The sequence below is a fragment of the Chelonoidis abingdonii genome, chromosome 22 (genome assembly GCF_003597395.2).
Source record: "Chelonoidis abingdonii isolate Lonesome George chromosome 22, CheloAbing_2.0, whole genome shotgun sequence".
NCBI classification, from domain to species: domain Eukaryota; kingdom Metazoa; phylum Chordata; order Testudines; family Testudinidae; genus Chelonoidis; species Chelonoidis abingdonii.
In genome coordinates, this window is record NC_133790.1 from 19,412,628 (window position 1) to 19,437,870 (window position 25,243).

The following is a 25,243-nucleotide window of genomic DNA, read 5'->3' on the forward strand; positions in this document are numbered from 1 at the left end:
TTTGGCTTAAGCATATGCTGACACGACATGTATTTAAATCACTGAGAGTTTAATTGTCATCCTCTCCCATGTCCCAAACAGTTTTATAGATCTTAACATCACTTTTATAATTTGACATTTTTGTATTTAATGTACTATGACATTTTAGTGTTAGATATGAAATACAGAATTGGTCTTTCTTAAATGAAAAAAGCTAATCACAAGACATGTTAAAATTGTTTATGAATGATCATCCGTATTTGTGTATTGTGTAGGAAAAAGTGCCCTTTTTTGACTGAATGGTTTTTACTCTCTCTTTTCCAGTGGAATTAAATACGTTCTTCAGATACTAGCCAATCACAAAATCTGCCTGAGGAAGGATTCCTTGGTTTTGCTCTGTTTTAGGGAGGTCTCTTTGCCAAAAGCAGCATTTCTCAAACTGGGGGTCCCGTTCCCAAAGGGGGTTGCAAGGCTATGGTATGGAGGTCATGAGATCACAAAAAGTATTCCTGCAGGGAATGGGAAAGAGGTGCAGCATAGAGATGATATATGGGGTCAAGTGCCTCCCTCGCCCCCAGATTTGCCTGCTTGTGGGGAGGGAGAGGTGCTGTGTCCTCCTCACCCTGTACTTGTCCCCTGGCATGCTCAGCCCCTGTCCCTGGCAGCCGGGGCTAGGTGGGGAGTGGAGGGGGCGGGACCAGCTGCTTCTCACATTGGCTGCTCTGGGTCACTGCTCTATGCAGTGCAGCAGCTGCCTGAGAGAGCCCAGTTGGAACGGCGGTCCACCCTGCTTCCAGCTTGGGCCCGGCTGCTGAGGACAGGGGCTGAGCAAGCCAGAGGCCCCTCTCCACTGGTATGTTTCTGGCCTGCTTGACCACAGTCTCCAGCAGCTGGGGGAGGGGTAAGGGAGTGGGCCGCCACCAAGCTCTTGCAGGCAGCTGCTGCACCGCACAGAGCAGCAACCAGGGATGTAAATAACATGTAAAAACAATCGTGTAACTGATTAAAATTCTGTTGGTTACCCTGTTAAACATTTACCCAGGGAACTAGGGGTGCTGCAGCACCCCTATGTATTATGTGGGGATCCCTGTCCTGTATCCCGGCGGGCCCGGATGCGGATCCTGGCAACCGGGATGGACTCTGGCAGCCCGGAGGCTGATCAGAACGCAGTGATGCAACACCTTGTCCACACTGGCGCCGTGGCACTCCAGCGGAGCGCAGCAAACGTTATTCCACCTGCTGAGGTGGAGTACCAGCAGCGCTGTAGCTGTGGAGTCAGTGCACTTTACGTGCCTTGCCAGTGTGGATGGGTAGTGAGCTAGGGCACCCAGGCCTCCTTTATTGCGCTGTAACTGGCAAGTGTAGCCAAGCCCTAAATTTGATATGAAAGATGGAGAAACCTTTAGCTAGGTCCCCGCTCAGTGTATGGAAAAAATATATAGTGTAAGACTTGAATTAGCAAATTGATTCTCTGGAATTAATCTTGTCCTTTTCTTGGTTTTGATCTTTATTTGTAATGCAAGAGTTGTAACTATCTCTGGAATCTGTCTTCATGAGTAATGCCCCTTAACTTTTGAGCTCTCTTTCTAATATGAATTAGATAGTATCTTGTAACTTAATCACAGAAGTTTATCCTGAGAGATAATTATAGCTGACTTTTTCTACCGAGTTTATTAATTATAGCAAAACTTCTGTGTGTATGCTTATCCAATAGAAAATTGTCTATTTCATTTATCTTCTCGTTATGGGATACAGAATATAGAAATAGCTCAGTGGCAGGTATATTGTGGGCTAAATAATTGACTGAAAATTAGTGTTTATAAAGTAAATTGAGTGTCCATGAAAAGTGCAAGATTGACAACCCCAGAGAAGGAAGTATCAAATGCTCTAAAGTAGAGCGTGCCTCTCTCCTAATCCAGAAAGACCACCTCTGCTAGTGAGGTTTGTTGATTCAATGCTAACCATGCTTTGCTCTCTGAGATTGTCTACAAGAGAACCAACTGTGGTCGTAGGTTTTTTTTTTTTTTAGCATAGACACTTATTCACTGAGAAGTGTACTAAGCCCCCAACAAATTTGTCTCTTGGAATAACTACTGGATTATAACTCTGTTGCTAAGACCCTGGGCTGAAGTTTAACCTGCAACCTAGAAATGGTACGCTCTGTGATCTCCCAAGCCAGCAATTTCCAGAGACTCCAATGTCTAGGGTGACATTTTAATCTATTGTCTCTTAATTAAAAAAATCAGTCTGCTAATCTTCTATGGGGTCACAGCATTTTAATAGTATTTGTTAATTGTATGGAACTTTTGAGAAAATGAGCTAGATATTGTAGAACAGGACAGCATACAAGAGTTGATGCCCATTAGCACAATTTTTTTTTTTTTTTTTTACTCTGGTCACCCTGACACCCTCCGTTCCATTCAAGTCACAGTTGTCATGTTTATGGTACTTAAATGAAACATTAATTCATTTCCTAATTTTGTTTAAATATCGACTTACTACTTGGTCATACAGCAGAACAAAATATTCAGTGAATAGGTTCAGTTAATTTTACTGGCTTTTATCCCTTAGTACTTGACCATTTGTAGAGATGGTTGACCATTGCAAAGTGTGTTTAATAAAATATTCAGTCAATACTGATGGAATTAGTCAAAATTTATTCATCAAATGCTATTTGACTGCATTTACTACATCTCTCACTTTTCTGTGCCTTGACTTCCCGATTTCAGTCCACGGTTGTGTCTCCCCCTCCTCCCTTCTCTATAATGGATCACAGTGTGTCTTCTCCTGAGTTGTCATGTACACTCATGTGCGCTATCTCCTTGCCATGGTCAACCATGCTTTCCTGTCCATGAGATAGGAGAACTGTATGCACTCTACATTGGGCTACACCTTAAAATCATTTGGGAAGTAAAGCTACTGAAAAAGGCATCTACATTAAGTGATGTTTCTCTCTGAATGCACATCTATTCCATGTTCTGTACTGGCTGACACTGGTTTTTGGATGGAGTTTAAGGTGTTCTTTTTGAATTCTAAAGCCCTGAATGTTTTGGGTTTCACCAACCTTAAGGTATGTCCCTGAAGTGATCGTGGCTTGTATAGAACATGCCAGACTACCGGCATCAAAAAAGCTATGGTAAGTGCTTAGCTTCTTGAATAATTACCAGGCCTTCTGGGCAGTCTTGTACAGCCTTCACTGAAGTCAGTGCGGCTGCAACTTCACTGCTACTGGTACCTGAGCTAATTAGCTTAAAATGCTAGCTTGGGTATGTCTAGGTGATCTGTAGCCACATCCTCTGATTGCCTTGCAGACAAACCAGTAGAGACCACCTTAGGTGATCCCACAGTTGCAGTCATCTGAGGTGCATGAGTTAGAGGGTCTTTGGTTTAAATTAGAAGGAGCTACAAAAGGCTGTTCATGGTAACGGATACTTGACCCTGGAACTCACCTCTTCTCCTTGTTCTACCAGAGCCTGGATCTGATGACTTTCAGAGCTTAGTGCAAGACACTGCTGTTTTTGTGACTTTTTATAGGATTGGAGGGTTTTGAGAATGGTGTTAGGCAGATGGCTAGAATGAGCCTCTGTTGGCATTGAGTTGGTGTAGTTCTGTAGGTCTGGATTTCTTCTCATCTAAGATGAATGTGCCTTGTCTAGGCTAGAGTAAAAACTGTGTGTGTTCGCCAGCATGTTCTAGCTAAGATGATCTAACAGTCTAACGTAGATAAATCACACTCCTGCTAATACCTGCTTAGCTGGTTGAGTGTAAGGACTTTTTTAGAACATTTTGGTTGGAATATTAGCTAACACATAATTTTTTCATACTCTAGGATAGGTATTAGCACAACTAAGTTATAGGCCGTTATTTTTCTACTGTGAACATCTTACCTAATGAGATCTTATGAGTTTTCCTTTCCACTGTCATTTAGAGTTGCAAAGTGCGTTGGCTCTGTGATCTTTAGCTTATTAATTTATCTGCTTAGCTGTGCAGGTCTTGGAGAATGATTTGGGCTATATTTCAAAGGTACTGCTTAGTCACTAAATACAGTAGCAGAACAGAAATGTTCTCTGTAATATCAGAGGTTGGAAAATATTGCTGGAAATTTATTGAAGACTAAGGTAGGGGTACTGCTGCAGCAATACTCAGACAAGCCTACTTGGGACCCTGGGGATGTACTCAAGCAGTTACTCCATGCTGCTGTGCTTTCACTGCTATTGCATTTGACGCTAACTAGGTCAAATCTAGCTCTCCTATGTCTACAGATGCTGCAGTCGCACCTGGGATTGCAGTGTAGGCATACCCAGTGACTCAGTAAGAAGCATTGCCCCCTGCCTCTGGTGGTATCTGGGAAAGAGTAGGACACTAGGATTTCTGTGCTGCCACTTAGACCTGGCTGAGGGGGCTTATACTCTTGTCAGTCTCTGGATATTAGGTGTTTTAATTTGAATCTGCTAAAGGAGGCAGCTCCTTTTTCCAAATTCAGAATCTTCTGGTTGCTTTAAGAGTTATGTCTCCATAATTCCATCCCTTCCCATAGTCTCTCAAGTCTTTCTTCCCTGTGAATAACACCAATGTCTTATGTCCTCATAACGTTACCAAGCATCAGCAGAACTACACTAACACGATTCTAACAGCTTCATTTTTATTCATGCAGCTCTGAACTTAACCTCACCAGTCTTAAATTCACTTTTCTGTTGCTTGATACACCTGTGTGCAGCAACAGTCGTACTGAACCTTTCTTCAGACTCAGGAAGATAACACTGCATCCAGTTCTTGGTTCTTTGCAATTTTACAAGCAAGAAAGCTTTTAGTCTGTATTTGTTTTTGTTTGTTTTTGAAGAATGAAGGCTTAAACTCTAAAGCAGTGGTTATCAAACTTTCTTTTTCACCATTGGAAATTGCTAAGGATCTTGGTGGACCATTTAATCTTTCCAAATGTTATTTGTACTGTTAGCTAACTATTGTAACGTGCTCTGGATAAAAGTGCTATATAAAAAAACTGATTAATTATTAAACTTTTTTTTGTTCTACAGATAAAAGCACACAACTCATATTTTAATATCTGTAGCCTTACCTTTCTAATGCAATGGATGTGCCCGCTCTCCCCCACCGCGGCAGCCTCTGAGTTGAGGCTGGGAAGGAGGGCAGTCTCTCCCCCACCGCGGCAGCCCTGGAGCTGGGGGAAGTCGCCTCTTTCTCTGGCCACCGCAGCCCTGCACGTCCCAAATTTCCCACTGCCCCTCTTGTCACTCCCTCCCACTTACCCCCTGTTCCTCCAAAGGCCACCACCTCACCTTACATGTGTGTCTTCTCCAGGGTCCAGGCATCTAATTAGTGGAGCCACGCCTGCATGGCTCCACTAATTAGGTGAGTGGCCCTTCATTCTCTCATGTGCGGCCACCCAGGCACGCATCTTAGAGGGAACTATCCGCTGACCACCTGAATGGAACTCGTTCGCAGGCCACAGTTTGAGAACCTCTGCTCTAAATAAATTGGTAGCTTAAATCTCTGAGCAAGCCAGGGCAAAATTTCTGCATGTTATTGACATGGATTTTTTTCAGACCCTGTTATAAATTGTCAGCCCTCTGTATCTTTTTTCACGAAGCATAACACGACTGTAATAACAACTTATTTAACATTTATAGTGAGGTAGTGCCTACAAACCATAAAGATTAGGCTAGCACAAACATAATGAGTAATAGGCCTTGCCTCAAAGAAGCTTGGCATTAAGTTGATTGTTGCATAATGTGGGGCATGGTAGACTTTTGTATAGATTTCTATACACTTAATGGAGGGATCAGCAACTTTTGGCATGTGGCCTGCCAGGGTAAGCACCCTGGCGGGCTGGGCCAATTTGTTTACCTGCCCTGTCTGCAGATTTGGCCGATCGTGGATCCCACTGTCCGCAGTTTGCTGCTCTAGGCCAATGGGGGCTGCAGGAAGCAGCGCGGGATGAGGGATGTGCTGGCCACTGTCCCCATTGGCCTGGAATGGCAAGCCACGGGCAGTGGGAGCCGCAATTGGCTGAACCTGCGGACGTGGCAGGTAAACAAACTGGCCCAGCTGGGCCACGTGCCAAAGGTTGTCAATCCCTAACTTAATGGATATGGCATCTTTTAAAAGACCAGCCAATTATATTGGTGGTTTCAAACACACAACCTTTAAAACTTATTATTACTATGATATTTCATAGGTTTACACAGGATTCTAATATCTGGAACTCTTATTTGTGTTAGCTGCATTTATTCTATGGAAGAATAAAGTGAGTGGCTTGAATAATCTGGATATATGTAGTTGTAACTAATATTGACTACATTCCTATCATGTGAGGGCTTAATTTAAGCAGTGGAATGCTATTCAGAGCATGAACCATTTGCTACAATTTCTGTCATGTATTGGATCAGCTAGCTTGTAAAGGAAAGAATCGCTTTCATATATACAGAGTCAAAATAAAATATTTCTATGTAACTTAGTTTTGGACCCTGCTTTCAAGTGTTCTAGAACTTTCCTGCTGAGCCTTTTATGGGTGTGTGTGTAACAAGTATTATGAAAAATTAGAACAAATGATTTTTCTTTAGTGTAACCAGCATTTGAATGTTCCTGATATATGTATGTGCAGTTATGTTGTGGTATACATCCTTTAGATCAGAGGCTTTGAACCTTTTTTCATTTGTGGACCCTTAAAAGAGAGTTGAATGGAGGTGTGGACCCCTTTGGAAATCTTAGACACAGTCAGTGGAACCCCAGGGGTCTGCAGACCGCAGGTTGAAAACCACTGTTTTAGTATAGGTTTAATACTGTTTGGGATCTTGTAAGAGAGTACCTCATACAATTTATACCTGTTTAGTATTAGAATGTCCTTTTGGCTTTAGAAGTTGGGAATAGTTTTAGTGGTTTAAACTGATGATTCCATAGAGTAGATTTGAAATGCCTGCTTTCACTTGTCATTTGACTTCTGGGCTAGCTCATGCCGTGATTCAGGAAGGTATTTATTTGTGCTTAACCTTAAACTCTTGAGTAGTCCTGTTAAATTCATTTGGGCTTCTCATATGCTTTAAGTCTAGGCATGTGCTCCAATACTTGCTAAAAGCTTTTTAATTTGTGCCTGTCTTTTTTTTGTTTGTTTTTTTCATACCCCCAACGCCTCAGACTAGAAACATCTCTTCCCTTGAGGAAACAAATGGGTTGCTCACCTATATTCCTAATAAACTCTGAAAGCATTGTTTAATATTGTATGATAACTCTTAGTAATCCTGGGCTGCTTTGTTAGTTCACATGATGGAATTTTGTAAATCATGTTTCATTTGAATGTACTCCATATTTCCTTAATCTCAGATTTTTACACAAGTGCTATTCATCTAATATTTTGGAATTAAGTTTTCCATTTCTTTAGAGGCAATTTCTCAAAGATCTATACAGTAGTAGTGCTCTTTTCTGACTAGTTATTGTATTCTGCTGTGGAGTCTGTGTGCTTCTGTTGAAGTTATTCTTTACCTAGCAAAAATGACTAAGTACTATCAGCTTTCGCTTCTAGATGGTTATAGGTAAAAGTTTCACTGCATCTGAAGTGCACTGGATTGACCCTTAAAATAGACTTGAGTGGTTACGGGAAAAAATGGACTCTCCTGCAGTGCATGTCTTGTACAGATGCCAATTGTGAACGTACTGCAAACAATCAGTAAAATAGGATGTTTTGGTGCCCTCTGATGGGTAGTCTATAGCTCTCTACTTTCTCTGGCTGCCTTTCAGAGGTGTTTGCAACAAACAGCTTTTGTGGAAAACTCTGTCAGAAATTGAGGAAAAATTCGTGTCCCTGTGCCAAAATGATCCCTGTTTGTCATGCTGGGGCCTGATGGTATGAACATAGGGTCTAGAATAACCTTGAGGGGACCGGGTTAGTGGAGAGCTAGTGTTTAATTTGTCCCAGAAGGTGCAAGTAGTTCCCCCAAATTTAAGAGGCAGAGGCGAGAGTCTGTCCCCAAAACTTTTTGTTCTCTGCCTGTCTGTTCTGAATGACCCCTTCCTACTGGAAACAATTAAAAAAGATTTAAAAGTGTGTGTGTTAATCTAAGACTTTATAGCACTCATGTATATAGTGTATCATTATTTAAAGGGAAATTACCAGAGGGCTGCAAGACAATTCTGCCTACTGATTACTAGTGCTTTTCTGAAATGGAGTATACTGACGCCTATCTGTACGGGTGGACTGATTTAAATCACTGACTTTAATCATGATTTAAGTAATACATTGTAATCTTCTTATGCATTCTTACATTTTAGGTATTTTCCTAAAGAGAGGTTGATTATCATTGGTCGGCAAACATTAAAATATGATTTGGAAAAAAAACCAAAACCCCTTTATACTAAATTTGGTATTGTTTGCTAACCAAGACGCTATACTATATATACACACTTATTTCAGCAATTATATAGCTTAAGTTTTTTAATGTTTGATGATGGTGAATGACATATATTTCTTCTTTGCTAGATTAATTTTTTTACTCATGAGTTGTCAGCCACCTGCACTCGAATGGGAGTTGGAATTCTATAAAAAAAATGCAAAAACCCCATCATATTAGAATTGTTCTTTAAAATCTACCTTAAATGTGCTGGCTACATTTTAAAAAAGGGTTTATGAAAATGTTTTGTGTTTTTAAAAGTGATTTTTTTTTTTTTTTTTAAGCAGAGGAAGTATAATCCGTAGTTAATGAATTGAACTAATTGTTTCTGATCACCATGTCCAAGATTCTTAGAAACCGTCCTCTCATATCTCATTTTTATTCATAGATTGGAAGATTTCCTGATTTGTTTCCCAGTAGATTTTTCAGCTTTAAGTGAACTAGTCATGAGGTCTTTAAACCATGATTTGAGGACTTCAATAACTCAGACATAGGGTAGGGGTTTGTTACAGGAGTGGGTGGGTGAGATTCTGTGTCCTGCGTTGTTCAGGAGGTCAGACTAGATGATAGTAATGGTCACTTCTGACCTTAAAGTCTATGAACTGAGCTAGTTAAATGAACTGAAATTAAGAAAACTCTTTCCATACCTGCGAAAGAGGCTACTGCTGTCAAAAGCTGGTGTAGTACTTCAGCAAACTGGCTCAAAGTGTTTGGCTGTGACTTCCACCAATTCAGAGTTTGACTTTCTTTAAAAGTTCAGCAGTTAACATTAAATGAAATGGTAAATTAAACACAAAAATATCAATTCTAATATTATAGTAACTTTTATAAAGACCTAAACTTAAATTTCAAAATTATAAATTTATTTAAATCAAATCCGACTTAAATAAAAATATCTATTTTTATCCACCCTGCTGTTTAGTCTATATTGTCATTTGGATTGTACAGAAAAAAAATTATACTTTTAACAGCATTCCTTATTGGATAAAATTTCCAACTTCTTGAGGATGCCAGTGCTCTTGTCTTCCTTCACTGAGGGTATGTCTACACTATGAAATTCGGTCGAATTTATAGAAGTCAATTTTTTTTTTTAGAAATCGATTTTATACTGTCGATTGTAAGTGTCCCCACTTAAGACTATTAACTCAGCGGAGTATGTCCACAGTACTGAGGCCAGGGTTGACTGAAGAACATGTAGATTTAACTGTGACAAGTTATCAGTAGAATTGTTAGCATTCTTTTCAAATGTATGTGTTTAGGTCATATGCAGAATACATATAGAAATACAAAGTACCACTTATGTATGCATAGCACTTGCTTTTAAACTTCTATAAACAAGATGTATGTAATATATAATAGCTATGATTTTCAAAAGTTGTTTATGATTTTGTGTGTGTATTAATATGTAATCCTTAGCCAAATTATTGGCTAAGATCAATATTTGAGTAAGCACATGCTTAGTTCCTATTGATGTTAATGGAAGCTAATCATAGACTTGAAGTTAAGCATGTGCTCAAGTGCTATGCTGAATCGGAGCTGAAGGATCTGGACACCTTGTTTCAGTTGAGAGCCAGCTGGAGTCTTCAGACCAGTATGGTGAATGTTGCATCTCTTTTAAAAGTGATAGTGCTTCAAGCTCTTCTTTTTCTGAGCTGGTAACTTTGCTAGATTTCAGTATGATGCAAATTTAAAATTTTTTATAAGGTTTTGAAAACCGAGTTATCTATGTTTTTATCACATATACCTTTTTGAGTCATGTGGCCTCTGGTATTTTTTATTGGAGTCATAATTTATGACTTGATTAAAAGGAAGTCATTGACCAAACTTAGAGTCGGTCTACACTATGAGATTAAATCGATTTTAGATACGCAATTTCAGCTACGAGAATAGCGTAGCTGAAATCGAATATCTAAAATCGATTTACTCACCCGTCTTCACCGCCCGGGATCGATCCGCGTGGCTCGCTGTGTCGAATCCAGAAGTCCGGTCGTCTAGCTGGAGTTCCGGAATCGATCTAAGCACGCTCTGGGATCGAGATATCGCGTCCAGACCAGACGCGATATTTCGATCCCCGAGCAATCGATTTTAACGCGCCGATCCGGCGCGTAGTCTAGACGTGGCTTCAGATATCGAGTTGAGTTTGGATGAAACTGATCTCAAAAGGCAGTCTGGTAGGTGAGGGAGAATTGAGAGTAACTTCAGAGAAACATTCTTGTAGATATCCCTTTCTGGTCTACAAGGGATCCATACTTCTGAAGCTGAAAAAGTAAGAGTGCTGTTGTAAACTGGTGGAATACTTGGCAGAAAGTCCTAGAAGGATTCTTCTGCGAGAGATAGTGATTATAATTAGTAAAATAATGTAATATTAAGAGAGTATACACTCCCTGGACTGTGTACAATGGAAGGGGGAAGATGAGCTGGAGTTAAGTACTTCTTCACTAAAGAGCAGATAGTGCTCCTGCCATTCAAACAACTTAAAATACATATGAACTAAACTGGAAAATACAAGTTACTTGCTTTGGGATTTAAAGTAACTGATTCTAGTTAGCTCAACGTGGTGTTCTTGAGAATTGTGCTTAAGGATGTGACCTTTTAATGTGCAGGCTTCCGTCTACTAAGAATAATGTAGGGAAATGTCCTACATAGTGCAGAAGAGTCAAATCAGGCGATACAAAGGCCTCTTGGGGCCCAAAATATGTATTTGTAACTGAGGAAAGGTGTTAATTTACTATATGAAATTTGTAAAACTATACCAGGTTTTAGATTAAACAAAATAACCTTTTTATTGTCCATGAATTCCAAGAACTTGCTAATGTTAAACTGTGACCCAGTTTCTGCAACAAGTTCTTTCCTCTCACATAAAGACCTAGACTTCAGAGAAATGAGGTGCTTGTGATTGGATTACATACACTGGATCCTAAATTTTCTACTGTGTGTCATTGACTTGAAAAGTAGTACTTGGTCGAGGGAGATACAAATTTCCTGCCATCTTGTGTAAATGATATTGTTTTAACTTTCTGACAGTTTTATCCTTTATTTCTGGTATTTAATCAATTACGTTTCCAACTGTTTTGTAAGTTTTTTTTCTTTTAAATTTCAAATTACAGGTTCACGACTAGCTCTGGCAAGACTTCTTTCAGGTGAGTGTCTCGTCTGGACAGATTACATTACTTAATACATTGACCCAACAGGCTGTCCATTCTTGGACTCATTAAGCTTTGGAAGTTTAATATTGAGTTCCATGTTTTCCTTTTATAACTGTCTTGAAAACTAAATATTCCAAATTCATTTTTTTTTTTTTTCATTTCCTATCTACCTCACCCCTCATGCTTACCCTATTGGTCATCTCTCAGGTATTGACAAGCTGTTGCTATTCCAGAAAATGTACTGCCATAGCTGATGAGCACTGATATTGTCTAAAGGACAGAGTTTGTTCTATTTAGAAGTATGCTGATGAATTGAAAAGCCATAGTGGTGGTTGATAGGGAGGAAATGTGGCTTTGTAGTAAGTATGGAACTGATAGCCAGGACTCATTGGTTCTGCTTCCAGCTGTTGCTGACTTGAACTCTGACCTTGATGTTGCCAGATTTGCCCATTACTTTGGGGTGCGCTCATTTATTAGGGTTACTCTTCTGGGGTGGGGGGTGTTTCTGTAATTCTATCAATGTACTACTTGTGTCCTCATACAGAGCTCTACTTCTTCCTTCTGCAAGTTTCCTCCCAATGGAGCTATCCTTCAGGACCTCGGTTCCCCAGGGCTAGGTTCTTCCAGCCACAGAATCAGACGAATACAGACGCACACATTAACAGAGCGCGTCTGAGAGGACCGGGTTAATGAGCACTCCTAAGCTGACTCCTGATATGTCCTTGGACTCAGCAGGCTGGGTCGAGCAGCACTTCCAAGCGGCCACCTTCATATGCCCCAGGTTCAGCACATCCCTATCCCCACTTTTATATTATAATTCTTCTGGTAGTAGGGTGACCAGATGTCCCGATTTTATAGGGACGGTCCCGATTTTTGGGTCTTTTACTTATATATGTTCCCATTACCCCCCACCCTCGTCCCGATTTTTCACATTTGGTGTCTGGTCTCTGCTCATCCTATCTGTAGTAACCCACTGTGACAACCCACCGGGATTTGGTGGGCACTGCAGGGATCTTTAGCTTAGTTATGAGGAGTGTTGCTGCAGAGCGAACAGGGAAGCCAAAAAACACCTACGAGGGACGGCGGGGGAGGAGAGAGGGAGAAGCAACCAGCTTAACCATGAAAGTTATTTATTGCCAGTTAATAACAATACACGGGGAGCCAAACAAACACCATACTTATAATATTAAATCAAACTTAAATTTGATTATAAAAGTCAGGTTTAGAAAACTCAACTGTAACTGTTCACACAAGTCCAGGTCAGAAGGCTATACCTAGAGAGAGGGAGAAAGCTGGGTTCTCACCACTTCGTGAATCTTGAATTGATCAGGGTTTCCAGGTGGTGGTGGTAGCTAAGGGTTCAAAGTGCTGGAGAGAGTCAGAGCCCCCAGCACGATCAGTCAGGAGAAGATGAAGTCCCAGTGCAACTGATGCAGATTTTGGATCCAGACTTCAGAACACTTACTTTAGCAGGGGTGGGGGCTTTTGTAGGGGAAAAAAAACAGTGGCTCAAGGGAGAACACTAGATTTGTGGGTAAACTGATGTCTCAAGGGGGTGTACCAAAGTTGTTTTTTTCAGGCTAGACAATAGGAACTACTCATTCCTGGCTCTGGGCGGTGTTCCTTCAAGGGAGGTCACCATGCAATTAGTCAGCTTCAGTATTTTGGATACCAATAAAGGATTTATTACTAGAATTGGTCTGATAACTACTGAGCTGGGTGTGTGCAGGCATGGGTTCGTTAACATCTGGAGCAAGATTCCCCATTATGCACTGCTTCCCTGCTTTTCTGGTCCCCAAGTCCAGTGCGGTTCTTGCCTTGGAATCTCTGTTCTCCATTCTGTATGCTAATGGAGATGCCTCCATGTGTCGTCTTCAATGCAAATGAAGCTAGGAGAGTTTCCTTAATTCTGTCACCCTGGTCTGGAGGGTTTTAAGTGTCTCTTCCGCTGCCTTTTCATTGTTTTTTGTAAGTTTTTCTTCTGATTGGCTTTGGTTCAAGCAGAGGCTGAGGTCCGGGGATGTCTTTTGTGAGTCAGACAGGCTGGGTATTGTGCTTTGGTTCCCCCAAGACCACAGAGCTGATTGGGCAATATATTTAGCCTTTGTTACCTTTTCTTTTTCTTCAGTTTACCCACTTGTAAAAGATATTCTACTTAATAAGGGTTGTTGAGGCTTGATGTTTAAAAAGTACTGTCTTTATACAGTCCCTTTATTCAGTGTTCTGAAGGCATCTTATGTATGTGTGATTTTGTGCTTCATGTTTTTCAAATCTATTTCCACATCCTCAAAATTAAGAGAAAACCAAACACTCATGAACCTTCTGTCTTATTAGTAAATTCAAACTAAAAATGTCTGTTAAAACTGTTTCCATGGGCTATTTCTAGCGCCATTTTTGTCTTTTTGAGGACAAATGTCATCAGAAATCCATCCAAAAGAATTTAAGCTACTTTCTACATTTCATGTTATAGCACAGTGATTGTGTTTGACCCTGATAAGAAAAAGGATCCTGCAAGAACAATAATCATGCTTGTGAGGTCACACAACATTTTGGCACATGCCGTAACCCTAGCCCAAAGATGTCTGTCAGATTAAGTTTTTTACAACTAAATCTTCCCAACTCACTCAAAAAGCAAACTAAAACAGCAAGCCCTACATACAAAAATCCCTCCTATATTCATCCTGACACTGTTTTTATCTCCTTCCAAAGAAGTCTGCAAGCTCTCTTCCTGAGTTTAATGACCTATCAGCACTGCTAAAGTAGTGCTTAGCCCAGAGGTGGACAAACTTTTTGGTCTGAGGGCCACATTGGGGTTGCGAAATGGTATGGCGGGCTGGGTAGGGAAGGCTGTGCCCCCCAAAGGGCCTGCCCTCTGCCTCCCTCAAACTCCTGACCTGTCCAACCCCTCCCCCCACTCCTTGTCCCCTGACTGACCCCCTGCCCTTAACCACTCCCCTGGGACTCCTCCCATCCACCACTCCCCCCTCCCCTCCCAACCCCTTTTGGAATGTGGCCCAGCAACTATGGGTGGAGAACTAGGGAGGAGCCAGAAAGAGAAGCGGTGGTTTCCCCTTCAAAGCGCTATTTCTTTCTGGCCAGTTGCGCAGCCTCCCAGTACTCCTCCTGAGTCCTCCGCCTGCGTTCCCAGTGCTCCCACCACCCACGCCACCCCCCTGCCCTTGGCCAGCTGAGGCTCCGGGGGGACGGGGGGGGGGGACAGCAGGGTAGGGGCCGGGACTGGCCGGGAGCTCAGGGGCTGAGCAGGATGGCCCTGCGGGCTGGAGTTTGCCCACCTCTGGCTTAGCCCCAAAGGAGAGGAAACGGTAGACTCCTTCAGCTAGAAGTCCAATCTGGTCCACTTTGGCTGGAGGTTTGTGGAAGATGAGAGGTTTTTAAATGTGTAAAATATTGGGCTAGAGTTGGTATATAGAAATGCCACTTGTGTGAAAAAGGGGGAGAGCCACAAGACAGACAACCTGGGTATTTCTGTGCGGTCTATACTGGTGTTTGTACATCACAAATGCATTCTCCATACTTCTTAGTTAACAAAGGGATTTGAAGAAATTACTTGATACTGTGCACTTGCTTCTTGAGATAAAGCACTTTTTCTACATATAGACTTTTTGTTTGTAATCTCCAACAAGATATTAAATGCAAAATAAATACATTTTTTCTACTTGAATAGTGGAAAGTATTACTTCTAAAAACCAGCAAACGTCTTTAACCAGTTTTACATTTTACTGAGCACTCTGTCTTGATCTGTAAAGGAGGGAGAATTGAGATGAATAGGGGGAAGTAGTACAGAAGAGATTTTTCTAATATTACCATAATTATCCAAGATACAGTATCAATAATATGCATATTTGGTATTTTTAGTCTTGCTATATTTGGTTTCCCCAGGGTAAGCACAGTTTTTTGTTTTTGTTTTTTGAAGACAAGTAAAATATCTAGTGTCCCTCCTCCCACCGTTCTTAGTAATCATTATTGGGTTGCATGCAAATACATAAGGGATGAGAAGGATCAGTTGTCTGAGAAATCACATAAACATAACTGGTTTTAAAAGTGTGCAGTGATTAAATATGTGCACCTAGAGGAATTCAAATGTTGTGACAGCTGCTACCATGTCTTCAGAAGAACCTCTGTATAATGTAGGATACGTAGGCATAATCTCCTACTATGACCTAATGTAGTGGAATCAATGTGTTCCATACATGCTAGGCATAATTACCTTTTACAAAAGCTCTGGGTGGTCAAAAGGTGTTGCACTTCTCTTTGCTAATGCTAGTTATTCTTCAGAGGTGCAAGGGAGTTTTATTATATTACATTTCTGGTGAATTATTGCCCTGGCCTTTGCAGCAAGGGACTAGGATTCCCTGAAGCATTATTTAGTTTTGTGCTGTTATGACCTAGAAATAGGCTGTCAGTCAGATAGGATTCTTGATTTGAATCTAGTGATTAGTACTTACACCTTGTATGTGTGCCTTGCTTTTAAATTCTAACTTTGGAGCAAGTGTTCAGTTTCCCATTGGTTCAGTATCTTCTTAGGAAGAAAATATTCAGTCTGTGCAACCAATTCATTCTGTCTGAGTCTTGGTTTGGTATTGAACACGGTATATAGCACTGTACATTGGAAAGCGTGTGTGTAAAAATGGAGAGAAAGTCAACCTAAGTGCAGAAATGTAAGCTGCAGTGCTAACAAATTCTCTTGTAATTTTTTGGGTTATTTTCTTTAATTCAATAAAAACATTTTTATCAATAAGTTATGAGACAGTCCTTCAAATTACATAATACTATAGACAGAGTACATATTGATGCCTGCAGCTAAGATTGTCCAAAAGTTTTAATTCTAGAGGATTGTAGATGTTCGTAAGTCTTTTTTCCCCCTCCACCTCCCCTTTTTGGGTTCAGAAATATCACATTTGATTTCAGCACCAAGGCAAACTTTCTTTAGAAAAATAGTTAAGATGTTTGAGACTGCATCCTGGAAGGAAATGCCCTTTTCCCATTTTAAAAACTATATATACAGTATTTAGTACCCTTATTTTGAACACTTGCTCTGTCATTTCAGTGGTATTTACCAGAAACTTGAAATTTGGCATGGCTTTAACTGCTAGGTCACAGATATATCTCTTAGTGGTTTAGTGGAGATTGGTTGTGGTTTGTCACCTATTGTAAGGATTTAAAAAGTCCACTTCTTAGACCATTCACTGATTGTATTTTTATCAGTTATTGTTTCCACCCTGCACAGAAGTGTCAATGTAAAAAAACTTTTTATGGAGTCTTGCCTTCTTCCATGTGGTGATTGAAGGCACATAGGTAAAGGAGTTAGGACCCCCTATGGAGGATGGAGCTCCGTCAGTGCAGGGATGGATTATGTATAGTAATGTTTTAAGTATGGGCACACTTCAAAAAGTGAAAATACAGATATTTCAAAGCTTTCATTTGGACAGTATTGTCCAAACTGCATAGTGAATCAGGAAGTTCTGTGTGTTTAATGATAAGATCTCTCTTTTTTTTTTTTTTTTTTTTAAATTTGAAATGTAGGGAAACAAGGGTTCAGAGTTAAGATTGACAGGAACCTTATTTTTGGCATTTCCAGAAAATGCTTAACTTTGTAGTCTGTGTTCCTTTAATATAATTTCTTTGTATGGAATTGAATCATATTACAATTCCTGCTTTTCAGTTTGAAGCATTTTGTTATGTGGCATTGGTAGTGTGCTTGGCATTTGGAGAAAATATTCATTGATACATTTCGTTGATTATTCTAAACTTACTTTTTTAAAAAAAATTCTCTACTTAGACTTCTGAAATGTAGACTCGTGTGATTAAAAATAGTCTAATGTGGGAGGTATTGATGCTGGGAAGATAGATATGGCATGTAGTTTGCAATCACTTACCTTTCTTGCTTGAATATGTAAATTAGAGATTAAGTGAATAATCAAGGCAACATTATATAAACCTAATTATTTAGTGCATTTACAATCCATATGAGGCTGTAATTCCATTGAGTATTTCTGTTGACCTCATAAACTACTCGAGCAATGCTCAAGTAGTTTAATGCTACTAATGACAATATCCTTTTATCTTAGCCTCTGAGTGTATAATTATTTGTGCATAAAATAGTAACGCTTTGGTTGTTTGCTGTTAGTATTGTCATTTTGCTCCTTCTACTCCTGTCATTGCATCCCTTTTTGCCTCTACAACTGCTCCCATGCGGTGTCCTATAACTCTCATTCTGTTGTTTCTGCAAGTCAGACAAATTTCTCTTATTACACAGTGTGGCAGAATATCTTAATTTACATCCCGCACGTGTGGTTTGCATTTAAACAAAAGTACTCAAGAATGAAATATATAAATAAATTAAAAAAAAAAACTGGTGTGATAAAGTGCAAATTAAATTCTGCCACAGCTGCAGATTAAGAGTGATAGAAACTTGTGACTGGCCAGAATGTAAAGGGTTGTGGTTTGTTTGTTTGTTTGTTTATTTTTGGTTCTTTTTCCAATTTAATTTCTGCAGCATTTACGTTCACAAAATTACCATCGTATCCAATGCAATGCCACATTTGCAATGGCAACAAGATATTTCTGGCATCAGCACTAAAATGATGAAATAAATGTCAGTAACTTAGTGAAGTGTGGACATAGTACCATAAACTTATGAATAGGAATATTTGGAAGTTTCAGCCCTACTGCTTACATTAACTGGATTTTTCAAATGTGGCCATTGTGATTTTTAATCTCAAAAACCTTCTGGTTTATCGAAGCTTCACCTTTCCTCCCAGCTCCTCCTCCTTCGAGACCAGTTGGTGCTTACTATAGTTATATTCTGAAAAACTTAGTTTTCATTCTCACTTTTCTCAGTATTTGCATTATTTCTTACGGTGTTGGAAGTGGTTCATGCATTGTTTTTGGATTGTTGGGTATGTTCACGCTAAATAAAATTTTGTAAATGGGTCAGAGGTGTCCTGCCTGTACCATATGTTGTTGTCAATTGTAGTCTAGCAGGTCTGTCTGAGTTCTTAGCTATTTTGTGACCTGAGTGTTCATTCTGCGTAGGTGGTATGTTAAGAAGAGGATATGCCTATTTTTATTTTCTAGCTCTAATGTGAACATTCCTGTGCTCTGTAGGGTAAAGTAATGCTTATAAAGAAACCATTAAATTTTGGTATGCTGTAGGATTTATCTACAAGTATCTAAAGTAAGTCTGCCTTGATTTGTGTTTAGTTTGGAAGTATACATTTCAGTAAGAAAACAACCAAAAACATAATATTAAACCTTTTTTTAATTTAAAAACAAACTTCATTAAGATGGAGTTCAGGTTGAGAATGCATGTTGATAGTTGAAGGTTTAAAAAAATAAGGACTTTGTATCTTAAATTAAAGTCACATAAAATGTCCTTGTAAATCTACACCTTTCAGAGTTAAGATAAGGTGTTTTATTTTGTTTGGTTTTGGGGGTTTTTTGAGCCTAAAATTGTGAAAGTGTGGAAATGCAGCTGTTCTCCAACCTAGATAAACTGGGAGAATTCTAGTTCACTAATAGGAAAACAGAGATGTTAAGTTGTATATAACATAGGAGATTGAGGGGCATATATATAGTCACCTTCTTTGAGAGATTTGAATTGCAATGACAGATGGACTTCTGGTGATATGAAGGTGAGTCCACTGAGGTTAATGACATCTTGCAGTCAGATGAACAGCTCTAAACTCAGCTTTAGACAGAGTCATTTGTATTGATCTCTTTGCAGAATATTTCAAGGAAAATTGAAAGAGCAGCAGAATTCTTATGCTGTGATATCTGATAAAAGGGAACGATTAGAGCTTTGGAAGTTTTTATTTCTATAATAGTTATTTTTAAGGGCAGCAAAACCATGATGTGAAATAGTGTAAATATGCTCATGTAGTTAGTTTCATTTAAAGGCTCTACTTCTGTAGAAATTTCACAAAGGGTATCTTAGTAAATTATGAAGACAAACGTGGATATGAAAGCTAGTTCACAATGTGTCCAAGTGTTCAGAACTGCAAATTAGATAGGAAATTGTAAATGCATTGATCCTGTTGTACATATGACTTGGTAATAGTAATTTGGAACGTGTAGTGTCTCGGTAGGTATAACTAGCTTTAAAAAAAAAAATTACCATAATAAGCTCTTTATTAATCACTGGTTCTAAAAACCAAATAAGTATTCTAAAAAGTGGTAATTCAAAAAATGAGCACACTTTAGGATAATGTGCATTCATAGATAGCTAGAAGGGCCCTCTTAATCTGTAATTGGTATTGGAAACATTCTGATAGACTAAGATCTGTGGACTTAAATTTTTTTTTTTTAACTCTGTTTTTTCAAAGCACCAACTATTTGGGAATACCTGTAAGGAGTGGAAATAAGGATGAACTCTGTGATCTCACTTGGGTGTGTGGGGGGGAATAATATCACTTAATTTCAGATGATGCTTTTGTTCTGATATCAGCATATTTTCATAAATCGATGTACAGAAGGTTGGGGTATTGCTCTAATCAGTTTGCATGTCCTTCTTAGAATGAAGAAAAGTACTGATCTCTGAGAATACTGAAATTAAAAATATAGGGTTAGAACTTCAGTTGGATTAAATTAGAGAGTTAGGTTGATTTTCATTGGGTCTACCTATGCCTGCATGGACCATCTGAGGATCTGGCCTGTAAATTTTACATGTGGCTTTAAAATGTTAACAGCTTCAGTATAAGGCTCTTGCTATAAAGCTGTCTGATAAAGTGTTTCCTCAAGTGGTAGTCTGGGCAAAGAGAGTCCTATTAATCTTCCCCTTTAAAACAGAGAGACAGTATGAATTAGAGATCTTGTTGAAGGGCCAAGTTGCTTAAATATTATCTGTAGTGTGCATAGTGATGGGACAATTAGTTTCCTATGTAGTCTTATTCAGGATAGAATATATCTCTTTAGGGGGAAAAACCTTCCTTTTTGTTACCATAGAGCTCCGCTGTACCCCAGGGCAGTTTGCGTGTCGCAGTGGTACCATCCAGTGCATCCCTTTGAACTGGCAGTGTGATGGATGGCCCACCTGTGAGGATGAGAGTGATGAAGTTGACTGTCCAGGTAAGTAGAACTAAAAAAATTCTGTTCTCTGAACGGTCACTTTGTGTGACAGTGTTATGCTTCAGGTTTGGTTTTTATAAAACGACAGTTAGCAGTTCCAGGTTCAAACAGACGTCACTGTGAGAGGACACTAATACATTTGGTAGAGGATGTTCCTTATGATAAACCTTGACTAGGCTTTGCTTTTCAGCTAATACAGTAACATCACAAGCAATTTTTCACTGATTAGGTTACACTTCCGTTCTTGCAACCTATATGTAGGTATTCTAAATGTGAAATGAGTTGCTAGACTGTGTTAATTCTTCAGAGACAGGAAAAACTACCTTTTACAATGGAATCAAACAGATACCCTTATCAGCAGTTGAATTCTAAACTTGTCTCTTGCCCTTAAAAATGTACCACAAAGAAACTGGATTGAGGCACACTGTTGGACAGTGTAGGGGAGTTTGCCTTCTTGCTGCCTATGCTGTGCTGTTCAATTACATAAACAGAACACGTCAGTCCAGGAAGCAATCAAACTGTTATTTTTTTGCCCTCAAACTTGTATAGGGTCATTTTTCAAGAGCTGATCACCCATCAGCTCCATTATTCTAAGTGGGAACAGCTGTGCATTGGTCTCTGAAATTTGGCCTCAGTTGTGACTAAACACTCTTGGAAATCTGGCCAGTACAATTTAAGTTAATTTAAAAACAGCAGGAAATGCCTAAGGCTTTCTTTTGGGATAGCAAAGTAGAAATCTGGAAATGACTACTAGAATTAAATTGCAGCGTGAGTTAGATTTTTAAGTCGGGGTCTTTAGAGAGACTCAAGCTACACTGAAGTATTGCAGTTTTTGAGTTCATTCTCTGTTTGAACTAATAAATCAGAACTGTTGAGCATCTAGTGAACTCCTTTGGGCTGCCAAGCTGCATTCTGAATTTTGGGCCTGAGAGTTATTTTTACAGTATTTCCAATACCTGCAATAGAGTAAGTATTTTATAGGAATGGTGTCTGCCAAACTTTGCTCATTTCTTACATCCTTTACATATCTGTATAGAGCACACTTTGTGTGGATTTCATGAGCCTGACTTCCGTAAATCCAGAGCTTGTCTCTTAGCTAGCCTCTACGCAGCTATCTTGCATATTGTGTTCAGGGTTTTACTTGAACAAAATTCATGCTATGCATATGGCTAAATGGGGAAATCAGTCTTGTTAGGGTTAACATTTTGTTATATGTAGCAGATTTGCTGTTGAAATAGTTCTTACTGGAAAGCATTTCAGCTTTCAATTGAAGGAAGGATTTATGAAAATGTGGGGTAAATATCTCCTATTCACCGTAAAATTGAGATGGTTACTCATGCTATCATAAGTGCTCTTTAATATGGAAAGAAGCTTTACAGATACGGAAATGGGTGGACTGTTGGACTGCTGTAGCAGTCCAGAGTCTGGAAATTACTGTATAAATTGCATAACCAACAAAGGTTAATGAAAGGTAATTAGATTCTTGTTGTCTTGGTGTGAATGCACACTGTGATGACTTGTTAGTATGGGATATTTCCCTTTCTAAAGGTCAATGAAAGGCCATTATAAGCTATATCAGTGGTCTCAAACTTTTGTCCTGGTGACCCCTTTGACATAGCCTCTAAGTGCAACTCTTCCCCCCCCCTTATAAATTAAAAACATGTTTTTATGTACTTAACACCGTTATGAATGCTGGAGGCAAAGCAGGGTTTGGAGTGGAGCGGATAGCTCATGACCCGCCATTTAATAACCTTGCGACCCCCAGTTTGAGAACCTCTGAGCTATATCATATTGTCTGCCTATTTCTTTTAGGGCTTGGTTTTATTCATGTTAGCAACAAAGCTCCCATTCACCCCAAGAGGAGTTGAATCGTGCCTGAAATGGAACTTTCCCAGTAAAGTCAGTATGTTCTGAGTTTAACTGTTGTCCCACAAGCAGCGAGTTCCTTTTGCTAGCAGCAGTTCGAATCTTTTTTTTTTTTCTCAAAACTCATTTTGTCAATAAATGGTTAATCGCCATTAACCAGTCAGGATAAGTATACGGGATGCGTATTTTTGTTAGTGAGCTGTAATAGTTGTCTTTCAAAAGCCAATGTTAAATTGAATAGCCTTTTTGTCTCATAACATCCCATTTTCCCTCTATCTTCCCTCTCTAAAATACAGATTTATTTTTGAAGATAGAATTCTTTTCAATTCCAAACTTTAGTTTTAAGCTCTGGTATGTAGAAATACTTACTTTTTTCTTCCGTACTCTTGCATAAATATTAGTGGAATCTTTGCATCTCTGTTTGTCCTTGATCCATGGCTCTAGTAGGATAAAGCCCTTTGACTGCTGATTGTCTGCATACTAGAAATTATTGGGTGGATTTATGCAGCACGTGCTTGCAACTCCTTTCTGCTTTAGTCTTGGAGTCACATGAAATAATTCTTTTCTGATCCTTATCAGGAGTAACAGATTTGAAAATAATTCATGCTGAAACAGTATTTGCTGTAAAATTTGTAGTAAATAAGGTCATATCTTTAAGGCCTTTACCACTTTCGTGAGTTTCAAGTAGTAATTTCTTGATGGTTAATACTAGTTTCTACTTCTAGCTACTTGCAGTTTAAACTTTGATGAAAATGGTAAGAATCTCTGAATGCCAATATATATTCAGAGATAGCAGTAGTTATGCTTTTCCACCTTCACCCTCTGTAATTGTACAAATAAGAGGTGAGAACTTGGATATTTTTCTTACTCTTTGGATTCTCCTATTTCTTTTTTTGCCACTAAAAGAGCTCAACTGTGTGGATCAACTTTTTATTCAGTAATAAAGTGGGAGTGAGCAGATAAGCAGCCAGAATTGTGCAGAACGTCTTCAGTTCATTCTGCTTATACTTTATGTAACATAATAAACAAAATAAAATCTGTTCATGGACAGGGAATGAATGTCATACATTTTCCAAATCTTCTCAACAGCAGTTGCTTCAAGCAACTGTAGTTGACAATCATCTCCATCTTTCTGTTTTCTATAGCACCTATCACTGGAGTAAGCAGTGCAGAGTTAGCAGTTCGTGTGCTCTGACTGTTAACATTTAAACTCTTGTGATCAGATACTGTATCACAACCCTTCTGTATAACTTCATCTTCACCCTGAACTAATTACCTTATAATAAGGCTTTTTCCAAGGGCCTTTGCTCAGGAGACCTCAATGTTTCAAGATGCTCTCCAACAGAACTTTGCAGACCCAGGAATGGAACCATAATCCAACTGGTAATAAGACATCTGTGCTGAACCCAGTAATCTAGGAGCAACATCTTTGAGAGGAAACTGTATTGGTCTCATCCAACATCCACTCAATTTCTTTTCATAACATGACCTTTTATGAGTCTATAGGAAGAACCTATGTGGTCCTACACTCCTTCCCACCCACCCCTCTTCACAGAAAAACTCCTAGATACAGTCAGCCAAAAATATGGCCAGCATTAAATCTTTATAAACATAATCATTTAGCAATAGTCTTGTTGCTGTGAACTCAAGCCTTTTGAAATTTATTCTTCTGACTTGGTTCTCATGAAAGCTTAAAATACACATGCACTATATGTGACCTGAATTAGTTGTCCCATGATGTTAAGTAATGTTACCCAATAGGAATTTATTTGCGTAATGTCTGGGCTAAACTTATTTAATGTCTTCTGCACAATGAAAGTAGAAAACAGGTAAACCACTTACAACTGGAAGTATTTAAAAAAAAAAATTGGTGGTTTAATTTTAGGCCCAAAAGGCAGTTAATCTTGAGATGATCTAGTTCCCTCCCACCTCCACTATAAATGAGAATTGGAAACTTTATTATCCAGTAGGTTGTTCTGTGCAGTTAAAACTGTCTTGTTGGACAAAACAGCTGGAAAGTGTGAGCATGTGTATGCTTTAAAAACAACAATAACCAGAAAACCCCAATAGCTACTGCATTTCCCTGCAGATGAGCACATTAGCAGCTCATGTATAGAAACTAGCAACCTTTTATGGAACTCACATACAGAAGTCTACATTAAAAGAGTGTTTAGGTCACAAAGTCTAGCACTCAAATTAGGAAATGCCAGAATGTAGGTTGCCTTTTGTGTATGCATTGAGATGGTTAATTACATGATTACTATTTTTTTCCACAGGAAGTCGGTCTCATTTAGCACATTGGGGGGAGAGTGTTAGCTGAATGAGCAGCTATTAAATAGCTTCATCCTCCATTGTGCTGTCCGAGGACTCCTTTATTGCACGCTGCTCAAATCCTGCTCTGAACATGATTAGTAATTTCCTTCAGGGCTGTTCTGTAGCACTTATCACTATAATATTGGAGTTACCTATCGGCAGTTTAGCCGTACTTGCTTATTTACATCATTTTATCTTGTGATATAGGTTCACTCCTGGTTAGTTGCTCGTGCAGATACTTCTAGGCCTTTGGCCTCAGTTAATTCATCAAGGCTATTGTCTTACAGACTTAGGTCTGTAGGCTTTTGCGCTACCGTTTTAATTCATACCTATAGGCCAGGGGTCGGCAGTGTGCCGAATCTTAATTTATTCACTCTAAGGTTTCACGTGCCAAGAATACATTTTAACGTTTTTAGAAGGTCTTTCTGTAAGTCTATAATATATAACTAAACT

The 25,243-nt window shown here is 39.3% G+C and overlaps 1 protein-coding gene across 4 annotated transcripts in view; it reads left to right on the forward strand.

The window, feature by feature from the left end:
- DGCR2 (DiGeorge syndrome critical region gene 2) overlaps window positions 1-25,243 on the forward strand; it is a 63,163-nt gene that overhangs the window by 4,464 nt on the left and 33,456 nt on the right. For 3 of the 4 annotated variants that reach the window (XM_032764726.2, XM_032764729.2, XM_032764730.2), the window contains exons 2-3: window positions 11,486-11,518; window positions 20,489-20,611. In XM_032764726.2, coding sequence (XP_032620617.1) covers window positions 11,486-11,518; window positions 20,489-20,611 — 156 coding nt within the window. The remainder of the gene's footprint in view (window positions 1-11,485; window positions 11,519-20,488; window positions 20,612-25,243) is intronic. The other variant, XM_032764728.2, reaches the window with a different exon arrangement.